A 17,752-nucleotide genomic window follows, 5' to 3' on the forward strand; every position below is an offset into this window, starting at 1 on the left:
GTGTCCCTGGACGGGCGTGAATGTGTCTGCCTTCTCTGTCTGTCTCTTGTAAGGACACCAGTTAGTGGATTTAGGGCCTGTGTGGATCATCTGGGATGATCTCTTTAGCTTAAGAGACCTAACTTAATGACATGTGCAAAGACCGCTTTTCCAAATGAGGGAATGCCCACAGGTTTGGGGGTCAGGCTGTGGACCTGTGTTTTGGGTGGCACCCCTCAGCTGCCATACTAGGTGTGAGCATCAACCTGTCGTTCAGGAGTAGTATGAAGGGACGCCAGCCTGGTCATTGTCCGAGGGAACCAAGGCTGGGGAGTTGACAGTGTTAGTGTGAGCCAGGCAGAATCCGGAACCTGAGCTGTGTCCTCTCGCTCTTGGTCAGCCCGTCATGGACGGGGCACGGTGGCTCACGCCTGTAATCCCAGCACTGGGACCTCAGGAGTGATGTGGACAGGGCTGGGCCCACTGTTCACAAGACAGCAGCCGGGCGTAGAGGCAGCACAGGCCTCAGGGCACCCCAGCTTGGTCACGGCCACACAGGGGACACACGCAGAGTTCAGGGCTGACTTCTGACTTTGAGGGGCCATTTCAGAATGGTGCCACATTCCGGCTAGCCATTTTCAAGCCCCCTGGCTACAACCATTTGCCTTGTTTGGTTTCTCTTCGGTGAGGACCAGGCAAAGGGGAAACCTCCATGCCAGGAAGATGAGTCAACGCTTCACGGAGGCTTTCTGCACATTTGAAAACTGGAAGCCTCCTTTTCATCGTGAGATTCCAGCCTGCACATTCTCAGAGCCAGGCCTCTGCTTCAACTCATGGTCACACCCACCAGTTGGAAGAGGATGCATTCCTCTGGGGGAGAATGCTGGTAGTGATAAGAGACTCACTGGGACCACATTTCCCAGAGCCTCTGCCCATGGGGCTCTCAAGTTCAAGTTGCAGATGTCCTCTAGCCTGAGAGGTCAAGTCTCAGCTTCGTGTATTCTGAGAAGACGCACTGGGTTGCTTTCAAGGATAGGGACAATGAGTGGCGAGCAGCACTGTCAGGGGTGGCACAGGGCCATGCCACACTATGGGTGGGGTTGCACTTCCCAGGGAGACGGCATGGGTGGGACTGGCCCCCAAATGTCTGGGTTACTAATATGTGTCTGCATGTGTCTGTCGGTGGGGTGGGTGGGGACTAGAAGTATAAAATTTTAGATCTGCTTCATACATATAAAGACATATTTGTACCATGTGACCCTGCCCTTTTCTGGCTGAAATTAGTCACACCAGGGGTGGCCATCTGATCTCTGAGCCGGGCCAATCAATTTTCTCTGTCAAGCATCTGAACTGAGAGACACAATGCCACAGCTTCATCCCCGGAGCCCCAGGGCCTGGGCTGCCACTTGGAGGCCTCCTGTGTTAACCCGCAAGGGGTAGATCTAACAGAGACGCAGGCAGCAGCCAGCCCACTCCGCCTTCCTTCTGCATGAGACACCCCAACACAACATCCCCTTTCCTAACACCAGCTCCTGCAGACTTTGGTTGGTTACAACCAGTGGTTCTCAGCTACACAGGACCTACCTGGATAGCCCCTTACTGTTATTATTACGGTAAATCATATATGGTTTGCATGCAAAAGAGTGCTTACCAAGTGCTCTTTAATGAGCATAAAAACCAAAAACCTGTTGTTTGGAAGTAGTGTGAAGGAACGCCAGCCTGGTCACTGTTCAAGGAGACCAAGGCTGGGGAGTTGACAGTGTTAGTGCGAGAGAGGCTGGCTGTGCCCTGCCCCAATGCCCTAGCTACCCCTTCCCATCCCCAGACCCTACTCACCGTCAGCGGGGCTGAGGCCCCTGGCCGCAGAGATCATGGAAAGCGTAGGGCTGCTGTGCACAGAACGGAGGTAGTGCTCCATGTGGGGGTTCACGTACGGGTGGGGGGCGTTGAAGGGGGACTCCCCAGGGCCAGCCGGGTGCGGGGAAAGCCGGATCAAGGAGATGTCAGAGAGGACAGGGCTGCCGCTCAGGGCGGGGGGCCTGCAGAGACAATGGACAGCCGTCTAAGAAGGAGGACACAGAGGGGACCCCACCAAGACCCCAAAACCGACATGGACAGTCCTTGTCTCTCCTGGAAAGACTTTCCAGAACAACCTGCACTTATTATTTGCTACACCGACATCCCCTGGTCATCTGTGAATTAGAGTCCGAACTCTCAAGCATCAGCCAGCGAATGCAGACTGAAAGCTCCAGGCTGGTGCGTGCGCCCACCCGCCAGTCCCACGCTGGAGAATGGACCTCGCACCCGCGACTGGACTTGCTGGAGCACAGGCACACCTGGCCGCCCACACGTCACAGTTGCACTGTGGCTTCCCCAGTGCCTCCTCGAGGCCGGGCACAGGCCTGTGTGCTAGAGACATGTATGAAAAAGAATATGAAAATACGAATACCACAGGTAAAACGCAAAGAGCTCATACTGCTAACAGGATATGTGAAAAAGACAGGGGGATCAGGAGATGCCCTGCAAGTGGAGAATTTCTGGCTTCAGTTGGATGGTTGGTTGTTGGTGTGACCAGCTCGGCCTCAGGGTGACGATTCAAGGCGAGTTTTGAAATTGGTGAGCCCCAACTAAAATCTTGGAATATCTCCTCGCCATGGAATTCCTCCTAGCGCTAACAAAGCCACCCTTCTCAGATGCCCCAACAGTCAGGTGTGCATTTGGCTTGGTGCTCCTGGCTTGGGCTGGCATGGCCAGGGTCCACCCTCATGTCCCCCAATCTGCCCACCAAGAGTCATGGAATCCACTCAATGTGACCTCGGGCCCTTATGTCAGGTCTGTTGACCTGGGGCCTCTACACAGCTGTAGGTGTATTTTGAGGTCATCATTTCCAAAACTCACTCATTAAAGATGAATCAGACTTTACGGTGAAACAGCTGCGAAACCACAGCTAAGTCACCAGCAACCACATTTACCAAGATTTCATTTTGATTTCTTCAGTCCATAATTTGACATTGTGCAAAGAAAAGAGAGTGTGTTAGAGTCAGACAAGCCTGGGTTAGAAACCCAGCCGAATCACACCGTAACCTCTCCGAGCCTCAGTTTCCTCATCTGCGGAACTCGGATCACAGTAGTGTCTTTTTCATAGGTTGTCGTGAGGATGAAAGTCCCCAGAACTGTGCCAGAGACACGGCAGGCAGTCATGAAAGGAGAACTGCTGTTACAGGGTTAGAACCACACTTTGAGGGCTAACCCAGCAGTGCCCGGGAGGCCCTCACCGTTTTCACACTGGATTGTCGCTGGACGTGTGAAAGGACACTGCTGGGATCGGTTATTTCAGGGAGGAAATGATTTGTCTGTTGGCTGAGCAGACCAGAGATAATTACTGATCATGCTCAATAGTGCATGAAAACTAGGCTTACAGTACAGTACAAACCAGGACCCAAACAGGTGACATCCAGATGTCCTCACATCTGGGTTTCACAAACTTCCCCCCGGGAGGCCGCTGCGCCGGGCCTGGAGGGAGTCTTCCATGGCCTGGTTGTCTAGCTTCAGCAGACGTGACTGCTCTGCTCGTGTAGATCCCATGAACCTGCTTCTGTCTTTTTGCCTACGCCAATCCTTGGCCTCCAATGCCTTCCTGCACCCTATACTGTGGCGGCAAACTCCTCATCCCTGTCAGCCCAGCAGGTGGCACCCTCCCTGAAGCCCCTTTTCTTGCCTCAAGATCCCTTCTCTCTGCTCCCCTAGGGAGCACTGTTCCAGGCTCAGGCTGACAGGTGCATCTCCCAGGTTCCCGGGCTCTGCCTGGGAGCAGGGCATGTCTGAGGCACTTCTGCATGCTCAGCACCGGCAAGGAACTGGCGCCATGCAGGTGCTCAGAGGTACCTTCAGAATCAGTGACAGCCACATGTCTGTGTGCCAGCCACTGAGCACCATGGGAGGGAGACTGTGGAATAAGTCACAAGTCACAACCTCAAGGTGTTCTCACTCACAGCCTGCCTGTAGAGGCGGATGCCTGTGCATGGGAACGGCATGAAATGTGGGGGGCTTAACAGATAGCTTTAGCCTAGGAAGGGGCTGCTATGTGTGCCCAGGAGAGGAGAAGTGGGGCTAGGCTGAGGCATCCCTGGTTCAGGGCAGGTCCTGTGGGCTCCGGCCTGTGACTGCAGCAGGATGACACTCACATCCTGCCATGGGATGTGCGGGTTGTGAAGAGAAGGCTCTGGGACATCACCTCTGTGTGGCTCCTGGGGGCGGACCTGGGCTGAAGGATACAAGTTCTGGAAGGCTGAGTGCGGCTCAGCAGAACGTAGGGTGTCTACAGGCTGGGAGAATAGCTGAGGTGCCTCCTGTCCTGACTCCTCGGTCCTCCCCAGACACTCCAGGCACAGCAGGTTCCCAGAGTCTGCAGGATGCCAGCCAGGGTTTGAGGTCACAGTAGCCTGTGATCAGATGCCGGTGGCCCTAGGTGGCTTTCTTAGGTCCCAGGAATGCCAGCCTCCCTGGCACCAGGGTTACCCTGTGGGGTGTGCCAACCACAGCTGAGTCCCCCTGTGAAAGCCAGTGATCACATGGGGATTTCAAGCTACATGGTGAGGCCACACTGCAGGCCCAGTCTGGCCAAGGTGACCCAGATCCCACTGGCCAGGTGAGCCTCCCCTGAGAGGCCTGGAGTGAGGTGTTGTCACGGCCACATGCACACCACTGTCTGGGGCTGCCATGGAGGCAGCTGGGCCTGAAGGTGGCAGGTGGGGCCTGGGTCACACATGGAGGAACTGGGACTTGCGTCTCCACAGTGCAGCTGCCACGGTTCGGGGAAGGTAGACTCCACCTCCCCCTTCCCACCGCGTGCATCACCAAGGGAATCAGGAGCCCAGGTGTAGCCCAGGGTGGCCTCTTCCTCTCTCAGGCCCTGGGCTCTGTAGGGATGTCCAGGGGTCTCTGCAGGGGCGCCTGGACTATATCCTCACGGCAGCCCCCATGAAGTAAGCATCGGCTGTGTGCCCCACAGGTGGGTATGGAAAAATGGCACCAACCACTGCACTTGACCACGAGCACACTGCGTCGACAGGGGAGTCACTCTCCACGCTGTGCGGCCAGTGAGAGGCAAGCAGGAGGCCCCTCCAGCGGGCCTCATTCCCGGGCTGGGACCCCCTCATCCAGGCGCTGCCTGCCCCATCAGCACCGCTGTCCAGGACTGCCTGTTCCCTTGGTGTGACCAGACAGGAAACTGGGAGAGGCCACTGTCCTACCCCAGAACAGGTTCTATCAGGGGCAGTGGAGAGACAGGCCAGCCCCACAACAGGTTCAACTCAAGGGTACGGAGCAACCCTTGCTCTTCCCCTGTGCCAGGGAAGGCTGCAGTGCCAGGCCTGGAAGAGGGGGATCTGAGCCACAGAGCCATCCCCCGGAGACAGATACAAATGCTACCGAGATGCAGCGGGGTGGGGCAGGACACTGCACCTGGCACTGCCTGTCCCCTCGAGGGCGCTGGCTCACTAATCCTTCCCGCTTAGCTGTGTGGCCTCAGCCAGAATGCTGCTCCTCTCTGGTGCCTCACCAGGGTAGTGTGAAAAGACCAGGGCTGGGCACCTGGTAGGGGCTTTATAAACATTAACTCCCTTTCCTTCCCTCCTCAGCAACAAGCCAACTTGGAATATAGAGTGTCTGCTGGCTGGGGAACCCAGGGCACACAATACCTGAGACAACAGGCCCATTGGCCAATGTAGCCATCAGTGACTGTCTAGACAGTTCCTCCAGGAAGCCTCCCGTGATGTCTTTTTTGCGTAGGGCCAGTAAGATCACAGCCATGCTCTTATGTGGCATCTCCCCAGGGTAGGGCTGACTGTGTGCCAGCCATCGGCAGGGCACATGCACATATTTCCTTTATGAATTCAAATAAAACATTCACAACGCAGGCACTTCATGCCCATCTTGCAGATGGGAACACCCTCAGATAGGCCAGGTCCCTTGGCCAAGGGTGCTCAGATAGCAGGTGGTAGAACCATCACCAACCCAGAGGGGGCTGGGCTGGAGCCCCTGCCTGTGCCCTGGCAGGGAAGTGGGTGTTCCTGATGACGCTGGTTGGTGGCGAGCAGGGCTCAGGGTGTGGGCAGGATCAGGAAGGCCAGGAGAGCTTTCTCCCAATTGTTTCAGCTCCTTCTCTGTCTCCGGTCCCCACCCCACCCCTACCTGGTCATCACACACAATCCCACCCTGCTCTGGTTGGGAGCTGGAACCCCCCACCCCACTGTGCTGTGATGACCGCTAAGGATCCAGGGGCACACATGTTCCCAGAGGTGGTCATTTTGACAGACCAAACACAGCCCGAGGAACGGGCCAGAACAGGCAGAACTGCCAGCATCACACAACATGTGGGGCCTGAGGGCGCTTCCCAGCAGCCCTGAAACACGCCAGCATTGCCAAACCACACAGCAGGTCCTTCAGGGTCCAGCGCCCCTCTTTCTTGGACAATTGCCCCCATCCCAGGCTGCAGCTGAGGGTCTCATCATGCTGGGTGTTGCCAGCGCTGGTGAACAGACGACCGAGCCGTGGAGACTTCACCAGGAAAGGCAACTACTGGTGAAGTCCGAGCCACCGCTTCAGGCCGACCCCAGCAGCAACCTCCCTTTCTTCTTCCATTTCCACACTGCTGTACTGCAGGCACTAAGCCTTGGTGTGAGCCGTGGCCAACCAGGCCTTGAATTCTGACAGCTGGGCAGAGACTCAAAGAGACAACCTTTTGGATGGGAGGAGGAGCCAACTGCATGAGCTCAATTTAAAAGATGGCCACAGTCTCCTACATCACAGATACACATGGGCACACCCTCACACACTCCCATGGCACAATCAACCAGCGGCACAGCCAGGCCTTCTGCAGGACTCTCAGCTCAGGACACTGCTCCTATGCATTGCCTTCTCCCCTCAGTCCAGCTCTGAGCTCATCTGAGCCACCAGTTGTTCCTTCTTATATTTGTTCACACTCCCAACAGGGCTGTGCCTAATGACCTGCAGGGAGCTCAGAGCCCAGGGGGAAAGAGGCAGCCCCATGAAATCAGGTACTTACCGGGCAGTATGAGAAGGGCTCCGGCAGAGGAGTGATTCTCTAACTCTGAAGTGTGCAGGAAGGCTTCTCAGAGAAGATGAGATTAGGGCTGGGTCTTGAGGGATGAACAGGAGTTCACGAGGTAGTGCATTACCAACAAAGGAAGCAGCATGTGCAAAGAAAGGCTGGAGCACAAAGCTGTGTGGTGTGTGTGTGTGTGTGTGTGTGTGTGTGTATGAAAGTTATGCCTGAGGGACAGGGCACAGCCCACAGAGTGCTTTGGGCTGGGTCTATATTGAACCCACTTCCTTTCTGCTGCTCTGGGCAGGGGACACGTGACCTGAGCCCAGCTGATCAACGTATCCCATATCGCTAGTACTGTGATCAGTTCAGAGACGGGCATGTGCCCAAGACAGCAGCTTTGGCTAGAGTCTTTGGTTCTCTGTCTGCAAGGGTTGCTGAGCTGGTAGGGTGCAAGCCTGGGGCTGCTGGAGGCCATCAGAGGAGAGCCCAAGAAGGAAGATGACACAGAGAACAACAGAGCTGAGACATGAAGAGCCAGTGTCTTGATTTGAGCCCCTCTGCCTAAAGCTAGCATCCTTGGCCTTCTCAGTTATGTAAGCTAAAACATTTGTTTGTTTGTTTGAATCACTTGGAGTTAAGTTTTTATGTCTCAGGGAACTGCCAAGGCCTGTCAAGGCAGGCTTTGACCCACACAGCCTCCCACTGCCCAGAATGATCCCGGGCCTGGCACCCTGCAAGGCAGACCCCAGCCATAGCTGCTCGGACCTGTCCATCCACCCACCCGCAGAACAGGAAAGGGTCCCTGGACATCCTGCCCACAGTGGCCGAGGCTGGAGGGTGCAGCTGGGCATGTCCTTCTGTGTCTGGGCATGAGGCACAGCAGCGGACACTGGGTAAGTAGAACAACCAATCAAAGCCCCTCCTCCTTGTGTGTGTGTGTGTGTGTGTGTGTGTGTGTGTGTGCTATGCACGTGTTAGTGACCAGCGGCAGCAGCAACAAAGAGCAGGAGCCCGGCCTCGCGGCTGACTCTGCCGCAGTGGAGGACGCCTGTGCTTCTTCCCGATGCTGGTTCTGGCCTGCTGGCCATGATGGGGTCCTTGCCCCAGGAGGCTGCGGGCAGAGCCAGGAAAGGCCTCTCCTTAGCAGGATCCTTCCTCTTCCCTCTCTCCTTCCCTCCCTAGTGGGAGATCCCTGGCAAAGCCCTTGGATGGGACTTCAGGACCAGGTCCAAGGGTCAGCATGGTGGCGAGGGGAAGTAAGGAAGAATGGAAGTAAGGAAGAGGAGAAAAGGGAGAACGGACAAAGTAGACTGAGGTGTCACTGGACGGCTGCTGTGTTAACCCTGTGGATGCTGCCACAGGGACGCTGCTGCTGCTGACAAAGTCGTCAGCATTTGCAAAACACCTACTATGTGCAATACATCCAGCAAGCCTGCAAGGCAGATTTCATTATCTCCATTTTACAGACCAGGAAACTGAGACTCAAGGAAGTCATGTGACTTGCCCACGGCTGCAGAGCTAGAGGTGGCAGAGCCGGAGTAGAGGCCAGCCTCTCTGCCTCTGTGAAGTCGGATCGGGCACGCTGACATCTCTAATGGTCCACCCAGATGCAGGCTGGTGCTGGCTCCGCCCTTGCTGTCTCAGTGCTCGAGAAGGTTGGCTTGGTGGTCCCCTGGCAGGCAAAACTTCAGCTGGTCCCCAAGGTGACTCTGGGGCAGTGCAGGCTGAGGGGGCCACCCCCACTGGTAAGCAGAACCTGGACCCTGAAGTCACAGATCTCGGTCTGAATCACGGCTTTGGTGCGGTTGCAGCCTCAGTGCTATGTGCCCTGAGCCTCAGGATCCCTTGCCTGCAGGTGGGGCAGCTCTGAGGTAGGATGAGCCAAGCATGGAAAGCATGCAGTGTAGCACCAGGCACTTAGTAGGTGCTCAATTAGTGCTCACCCCTGTCATCTAGCAGATGAGCAAATGGAAGCAGCTCAGAGAGTGGGGTAGACCCAGCCCACACCTTTCAGCATCAAATCCTAGGACCCTTCCCCATCTGCTGCCGTGAGATTTTTGGTGGGAGAGAAAAGAAGAGGTCAAGGTAATGAGCACCCTGCACAGCCACGTGTCACTCAGCATGCAGCTGGCTGGGCCTAAGTGAGCATGCCAGACCCTTAGAGTGGGTGCTCCTCTGGGAGCGAGAATGACGGGGGATGTGTACCTGGAGGATGTGTAGCTTCTGCCTGAGAAACGAGTAAGACTTTGAGGGCTGGGGAGAAGGGAGGGCGTCTGGCCTGAGCACTGCCTAAGCCAAGGTGCGGGGGCAAGAACCGGCGTGTTCCTCAAGGTGTGAGAGAAAGCGAAGGAAGTGCAGGGATTGGGGCCCCCACGCCCCAGCCTTGGTGCCTGTTTGGAGAAGCTGAACAATGTGGAGCTGAGGGCTGCTGACTCACCCAGACTCAGCACCAGTCATCAGGGTGGGCTGTCCCACTAGGGGGTCGGAGCCAGAGGAGGAGCCCACCCTTGGCATGCCAGAGATGGCTCTGCTCTGAGATCTGTGCTGGTCAGTGGGGCCAGACACAGGCAGGAACAGGTCCTTCGTGTCCCATTTAACAGATAGCACTGCTGAGTCCCAAAGCACCAGTGGCATGGCCATGGTGAGGCCAGCGGCAGCAGCAGGTGGGAACACAGGGACCCAGGTGCCCCCAGACTGGTCCAAGGGCTGTTGCTGATGAAGAGTAAAGGAGGTCCAGTCACTTGGGGGTATGAGCCTACAAACCTCACCACGTGCCTGCTTCTCGGGGTGATTTATGACCTCAGTGGCAGCAGGTGAAGGGCCACAATCCCATGTGGCGAGGGCCTGCCTCTTCCCTCTGTGTCCTGTACGCCACTCTCTGGTCCTTGGCACAGGCCATGCTTGCCCCTCACAGCTTTGCCCCTTGATGTCTGCACCTCCAGTCATGCCCTTTCCCTCTTCATCCCTTAACCCAGTTAACCCCTGTTCTCCTCCCAGAGGTGCCAGCTCAGGGACCTCTCACCCAAGGCACTCCCTAGCCCCAGGTCAAGGTCAGGATCCTCCTGCGGTGCTTCTGCGTTCGGTGGCTCCTTCCCCTGACCTGAGCACGTCCATCTCAGCTGATGACCAGATGTCCTCAGCTTCGAGCTCACGTGCGCCCTGTCTCCTGTATCCGTTTCTGTTCACTTGCTGGCCCTGTACCTGGCCCTGCACATGCCAGGGACATAGAGCATGCTCAAATACATGTCTGTTTGAATGAATGAAGGAAGGAAGGAAGGAAGGAAGGAAGGAAGGAAGGAAGGAAGGAAGGAATGAACAAAGCAGGTAGTGTGTCCAGAGAAGAGCACAGACACTACTGCAGAAGACGTGGGTCCCAGCTCAGCTCAGCTCACTCCTGCCTGGGAGCATGCATGTGCCCTCACTGAACGGTTATAATAGTGATCTTACAAATCTGTCTGAGGAGCAGAGGGAAGGCATGTGGGGGGCTCATGAGATCTCCCAGAGATATGTTCATGTTGTGCCCCCGGAACCTGTGAACGAGAACTTACTGGGGAAAGGGACTGGGCAGATGTGGTTAAGGCAAGGATTTGGAGATGAGGAGATTATGGGCCACCTGGGTGGGTCCTACATGCCATCATGGGGTCTTTTTAAGACAGCAGAGTAAGATCGGAGACACAGACGATGAGATGGCCATGCAACAGGGAGACAGAGACTACACGGACATGGCCAGGAGCCGAGGAATGCTGGCAGCACCAGAAGCTGGGAGAGGCAAGGGCGGAGTCTCCGCTGGGGGCCTCTGAGGGCGCACGGCCTGGTGACACCTCGATCTTGGTCCAGTGATACTGATTTTGGACTTCTGACCTCCAAAACTGAGAGAACACATTCTATCGCTTGAAGCCACTGAGTTTGTGGTACTGTGTTTACAGCAGCCCCAGGAAATGAACTTGTCATGGAAAACGTGTTGCATTGGCCTAAAGGGAGGTGGCAGACATCACCGTCATTGTTGCCATCATTCTTCTGAGAGTAAACTCTTAGCAGGGCTCCTGTGTTATTTGCTAGGAATAACCCAAGTTCCAGGAGATGCTCCCTTTGAGGCAGGCTGGCAGGGAAGGGGAACTCCCATGTTGGGGTAGAGGAAGGTGTCTGAGCCCTGCGTTCCTACTCCCATGTGCACACGGCTCTGGAGCAGGCTTTCCCACCCACTGCCTGGATTTCATGGTCACTGACTCCCCATAGCCAGAATCCACCCAGCACACAGCCCCAGCACGCCATTTCCTCCTGCCTTGGAACCACTGGCTTGCGTATACCAGCCCTGCCTTTGGACCAAGATGCCTACCACCCACCAGGATCACAGGGCCATGGGTGGGGTCCACGGAGCTCCAGAGTGGAGAAGCTGGGACCTTTTTGCTGTTGCTGAGCTGCTCAGGACCAGGTGCCCACTTTCTCAGAAATGCTGGGCAGGCGTCCTCAGGGCCCACTGACCTGCTGGAAAGGAAGCTGGAGTCCCCAGAGCTCGCCTTGCCTCTCTTCCTCCCCAAACTGGAACTTCTTACTGCCAGGACAGGGCGTGCATGTGTCTGCTCTCCCAGGGCCTCCCTGTAGAGCAAGGCCAGCTCCTGCCAGCCTCGGCTCTACCGACAAATAGAAAGAGAGCTCCAGAACGCTCCTCTGGATGGAATTCAATCTCCTCCCCAGGGTTTTTGTTTGTTGGTTTGGGTTTTGTTTTGTTTCGTAGGTGAAACTGTACATTGGCAAGCTTGCTTACCGTTTCCCATACATTTGTTTAAAAAGTTCTAGAAATCAAGTGCTTTCCAAAAAGTACTAAGGGGATTTGCATTTTTTAAGAGCCGTGCAGCAAATTCTTTTGGAAAACAATGGAAAACTGTCCCTTCCTCAAACTGAAGCGCAGCCTATGTCTTTTGTCAATCTGCACTCTCCTGCGTGTCTGGTGGCAGTCTGTCCTCATGGGGACGCTCTGCGCACGGGAGCTGAGGCCACAGTGATCAGACGTTCATTGCTGATATGTGTCTGGGTCCACACATCACTCTCCCCGATCAGCCGATGTTTACTGAGCGTGGGCCTCTGATGGCACTGATGGTGGGGAGCTGGGGGTCTGAGGCAGACTTGGCCAGGGCCCCGCATGCACCCAGGTAGTGAGGGAGCAGGTGGTTGCAAACCTGACTGACAAGTGTTGTGCCCCACATTCCCAAGGTCTACTCTGAATCCACAAGTGCAGAGATCTCAGCAGACCACGTGAGTGCCCATGAAGCCATGGTGATGGTAAGACAGGCTGCTGCTGCTTGGCAGGCACTCCCAAGACCAGCCACGAGCTCAGGAAATCACGGGCCCTCAATCCCATAGTTCACATTGGTGCTCTGGCCAAATCACCATGCCAGGACCTCTGGGGTCACAGAGAGAATGGACACTGACTGCAGGCTTCTAACAGCACACAGGGTGCTGGGGCAGGGAGAGCGGTGGGAGGAGAAGAATTCACCCACTCTGCTGGTGCAATCTGAGAGGGCTTCCTGCAGGAGGTGGCATCTGAACAATGCCCAGACTCTTACAAGAGAATGGAATGGAGGTGGTGAGTAGTATAGGCCTGGTGTTCTGAGAGGGAGAAGAGCTGAACAAGGGCATGTTGTACTGGGGAACAGCCACCATAGTCCAGAGGCTGAAGGCCTGACCAGACATCTGGGTGTGAGGAGAACATGTAGGGAAAAACCGTAGTAGAAATGTCGGTAACCTACCTGAGCTACTTTACAATGGGAACTTCTCTTCACCCAAACCTGCCATCAAGGGAGTGAAGAGACCAGGCACAAACTGGGAGAGGATATTCACGGCACATATTGCTAACCACAGAATGAGTAACCTTAGTGTGCAAAATACTTATTCAAATATGGGAAAAAGACGACCTCATAGAATAATGGGCAAAATAGCCAAACAGGCATTTCCCAGGAAGGAAACATTAGTGGCCAATAAACATGTGAACGAACACTCAAGTTTCACTAGTAATAAGGGCAACAGAAAATTAGAATCACAGAAAAAACTCATCTTGGCAAAAATTAAAATGTAGAGGCTATCACCTCCAAAGTGATGGGACAAGGATATCACAAAGATACGGGGCGAGGCCAGCTCCAAACTCTGCTGGTGGGAGTGAGTGTTGGCAAAACCAGCGGGCGAAGTCTGGCAATGTCTAGGAGGGTGAGAACACGAATCCCCTGTGACTCAGCATTTCCGTTCCCAGACATGCATTTACTTTAAATAACCCCACACTTGGGGCCCAGAGGATGGCATAAAAGTGTTTCTGCAGTCATGTTCAAATTAGCAAAAACAGACACATCCCAAATGCCAGTCAACACAGGCTGCTTCAGAGCAGCCCAAACAAATGAATGAAGAGCTCCACACATTAGCGGGAGAATCTTCAGAACAATGCCGAGTGTGAAAGCAAGTTCCCGAAGAATACCTCCGCAATGATTCCATGTATATAAAGCACGACAAGGCAAAACAAATTAATATATTATTAGGGGAGTCAGACACAAGGTAAAACTGTCATAGATGTGAGGGGTGATAAACTCCGAATCCCAAAGAATGGTGGGGTGGGGAGGAACTGAGGCAGGAGAATGGGGAGCACATGGGACCTCAAATGTGCTGGCATGTCCCCAGTACTTAGAGTGAGCAGGGGATACAGTAAGGGTGTATATGTCATAATTACTCAGATATCTTAAACATGCTTTTGTTGTTCTTTTTCTTTTCTTTTCTGAGACGGAGCTTTGCTCTTGTTGTCCAGGCTGCAGTGCAATGGCATCATCTCAGCTCACTGCAACTTCCGCCTCCTGGGTTTAAGTGGTTCTTCTGCCTCAGCCTCCCCAGTAGCTGGGATTACAGGTGCCCACCACCACGCCCGGCTAATTTTTGTATTTTTAGTAGAGACGGGGTTTTGCCATGTTGGCCAGGCTGGTCTCGAACTCCCGATCTCAGGTGATCCCCCTGCCTCAGCCTCCCAAAGTGCTGGGATTATAGGCGTGAGCCACCACACCCAGCCACTTTTGTTGTTCTTTTGCGTGTTTTCAATAATTAACAAGACCAATTTGTTTTTTTAAAAGGATGGCTGGGTAGAAGTAGGCTCCGGTTTAAGTTGGCTGAGTGGATAGGGATTCTGGGAGCAGGACGGCTGCAGGGCTGGTGCTGGTGGGGAACTCAGGGCTGGTGGTGGTGGTGAAAGTGTGTGACTGCTGGAAAGCATCTGGGACTCAGTCGTCTACATGATCACTCCATGGGTCCTCTCGGCCACAACATCTATCTGTTGTCCAGGCTCCCTCCAGGCCATCTGCAACAGACACCATCCCATACATTCGACCTGCACTCACCCCATTCCCATTACAGACCCGGACACCATACCAGACCTGGCCAGCTTTCAGCTGTCACTCCCTATGCAGAGCCGTAATAAAGAAATCACTGTTTTCAGTTGACAAAGAGCAGATTTCTTACTAAGTAAACACTGACGTTTTGGTAGGGAAATTAAGTTATAAAATTGTGCCTACAAAGGAGGTAATACAGATGGACTTGGTTACAATCTAGCCACATGGTCCACAACAGTTGATTCATTCACTCACCCTTTATCAGCTTTCCCCGGGGAGCAGAATAAGAAGGTTATCAGCTTTTGCAAACAGAAAACTCAAAAAGCATAAAAGATAAGAGGGGATTATCAGGGAGATGTTTTTTCCTAGCAAAGTGAAGACTTTGGAGCAGGGTGGGGAGGGGAGGAGTGAGGTGCGGGGCCTGGAGGAAGCCTTGGGTTTGCTCCTTCTGTCCAGTGGAACCAGGAATGTGTCTGGGTCCGGGGAGGAGGCCCTGGGGGAGTCGGTCCTGCTTAGGCCCTCTCCAGGTGAACTGTGCCACTGACCTCCGAGTACACGGGGCCTTTGTCTGGAACAGAAGCCGCCCTTGGCTGAGCACTGCTGAACCGAATCTTCCAGAAAGTCAAGGGTTTAAAGCCATGGGTGGGAAGAAGGAAATAGGAGAGTAAGATGTGCAGTCTTGGGAGTGGGGGTTGGGGGGGAGGCCTTCGTTAGTGGGAGAGATTTCATTATTTTTTGCTAGAGGCCTGGCTTTTAGCGATGAGAAAGGGCCTGGGTGGCCGGCGGGCTGGATAGAAACTCCTCCACAGTGAGATTCTTAAACTCTGGCCCAGCCTGCCAAAGTGGTGTGTGGAATTTCCTTTCCTGGATGCCTGTCAAAACTAGCTGGTGAATCCTGAGCAGCTCAGATATATTCTTCTTAGAGGCGGGTATGCTGCTGATTTTTACCAAGCCTTGATGAGAATGTGGTTTGAGAAGATTCCCCTCTTTTGCGGCACTGGTGTCTGCCTGGAAGTGGAGGCCCCTCACTGGAACAGGGCAACCCTAAGAAGGTGGTGGGGCCCTTGGTGGGTGGGGCTGGGGAAAGGCTGGGAGGTGGGGGGAGCTTTCATGCCTCCCTGCTGATAAATGCTTTCTGTTCCTGTATTCCTGGTGCTCTGGGCTCCTCCCCATACCCCACTTCCAGCATACCACCCTGTCATTCTGCCCAATTTCTGCCCTCTCCCCAACCAGATCATGGGGTCTATGTGGGCAGCAAGACTGTGCCTCCTGGAGGTGGAAGAGGCATGAAGTTTGAGAAATTAGTGGGTGCAGTGCACACTATTCAGGTGATGGATACTCTAAAAGTCCTGACTTCACTACAAAACTTATGCATGTCACAAAATTGGACTTGCATCCCACATTTATACAAACAAAAATTCTATTAGAAAAGACTGTGCATCCTTGGGTCCACATGCCCAGTGCCTGGCATGAGGCTGGCACACATGGTCCCTGGGTGAGTGTCCTCAGAGGAACGAGTACTAAGAACATACCCCACTGAGTTAAGCAACTCTGAACTCTTGCTACTTTGTTTGGGCAGCACAGGCCAAGTGTACATTTCAGAGGTGCAGCCCTGGAAGGAGAGGATTGAGGGATGGGGTTCCTGACATGTCCAGCACACTTCTTGATGGGCACCAGACATGCCATCAATGCTGCAGTGCTGGCTGCAGTGAGAGAGGCTTGAGGGCAGCGGCAATTTCTGACCTTTTCAAGCAGTGCCCCAGGGGCAGGGCACTGCTCACATTTTCCCTCAACACATCTTGACTCGGGCTGGCAGGAGTGGCCTCAAGTGACAGCACTTGGAATACAATAAATCCAGCAACAATGAGTTACACTGGATAAATGAATGCATCTGGCAGTGGCATCAGCTTCCACTGAGCGGACGATCTAAACATGCGCAGTCTAAGAGGACTCCCCGCCTCAAAGGCCAATCCACCCCACCAATGCCTAAAACTTTACTATTAGTGAATAACTCCTTTGGGTTGATTACTGTTCTGTTTCCATGTCTGCAGACAGAAGCAACACACTGCAGCCCTGAGAAGCATGGCGAGACTCTCCTTCCTCTCTGAGGACAATCACGGCACAGGGAAGAGCTCTGGCTTGGTGGGATCTCACGAGCTGAGCAGTCTTGGGGAGTTCTTAAATTCTGAGAACGCCCAGTTCTCTCCTCTATGAATCGAAGAGAAAATCCCCCACCTTACAGGGTGTTGGGAGGACTGAATAGGACACCACTGGCCCAGCACCCCGCAGGGTGTCTGCAGTGAAACGTGGCTTTCCTTCTAATGTCAGCAGGGCAGTGATGACAGCAGGGGATTGTCCGCCACTTGGTATGTCCCAGGTGTGGTTCTACATGCTTTACAGACACCCATCACAATCATTTCACACAGGGAGCCACTATGTCCCCATTTTAGAGATGGGGCCACTGAGGCTTGTGGGGCTAAGTAAGCCCAAGGATGTAAAGAGTATAAGCAGCTTAGGCAAGTTGTGAGCCCAGGCCTCGACCCTGTTCTGTCTACATCCTGGGGGTATGGAGGGGAAATGTCCGACAGTGGGGGCCCTGAGGGACAGGAGAGGAACGGAAAAGGTCATCCCGATCTGCCGCAGCCCCTCCCCGACTGCACGCCCGCCTCGGCCTGCACATTAAGATTTGCTCCACTCCCCGGCCCCTCCTGCTCTTGGCTGACCACCACGGCTCTCTCCAAAGCCCAGAGCCAGGCAGCTCCTCTTCTGTGAGGGATTGGCGTTCAGCAAAGATCAAAGACCAGGCCATCTTATCAGACACGCTCCTCGTTAAACTTTTACAGGCCAGATTCCATTATAAATGAGCGTCTGTCCCACGCAGCCCAGCGAGTGCATTCTTGGCTTTGGGGATCTGAAGCTCTCAGAGCTGGGGAAGATTTTAGCAAGGGGTGGGGGACCAAAATGCCCAGTAAGTAATCTATGCTACTTACCAGGAGTGTATCACTGGAAAGGCGGTCAGCCTTCCCAAGCCTCAGTTTCCCCAATTATGAAGTGGGAGTGAGAGCACTGCCTTCCTTGCAGGGAGGGTGACATGACATGAGCCGGGGGCTGGGCACAGACTCCTGCTACTGCTTCTCTGCTGGTCTGACCCGAGCATCCCACAGCCCAGAGAGGGGAAGGGGCCTGCCTGATGGGGTCTCAGGGCCGTTTACATCACAGTGAGCCAAGGCTCCACATCTAGTCAGTCTACCCTCAGGCAGCTGTGGAAGGAGGGTTTGCTGCCCGACACATCGCCTGGACCCAGGGTTTCCGGGCTCCCTGTCTACCTGCTGTCCAGTTGCTCTGA

General features: G+C 54.4%; 1 protein-coding gene across 4 annotated transcripts in view; it reads right to left on the bottom strand.

The window, feature by feature from the left end:
* GLI2 (GLI family zinc finger 2) overlaps nucleotides 1-17,752 on the bottom strand; it is a 259,017-nt gene that overhangs the window by 40,973 nt on the left and 200,292 nt on the right. For all 4 annotated transcript variants that reach the window (XM_045366945.2, XM_045366942.2, XM_065525370.2 and 1 more), the window contains one exon: nucleotides 1,816-2,018. In XM_045366945.2, the coding sequence (XP_045222880.2) occupies nucleotides 1,816-2,018 (203 nt within the window). The remainder of the gene's footprint in view (nucleotides 1-1,815; nucleotides 2,019-17,752) is intronic.

The sequence above is a fragment of the Macaca fascicularis genome, chromosome 12, assembly GCF_037993035.2.
Source record: "Macaca fascicularis isolate 582-1 chromosome 12, T2T-MFA8v1.1".
Classification (NCBI taxonomy): Eukaryota; Metazoa; Chordata; class Mammalia; order Primates; family Cercopithecidae; genus Macaca; species Macaca fascicularis.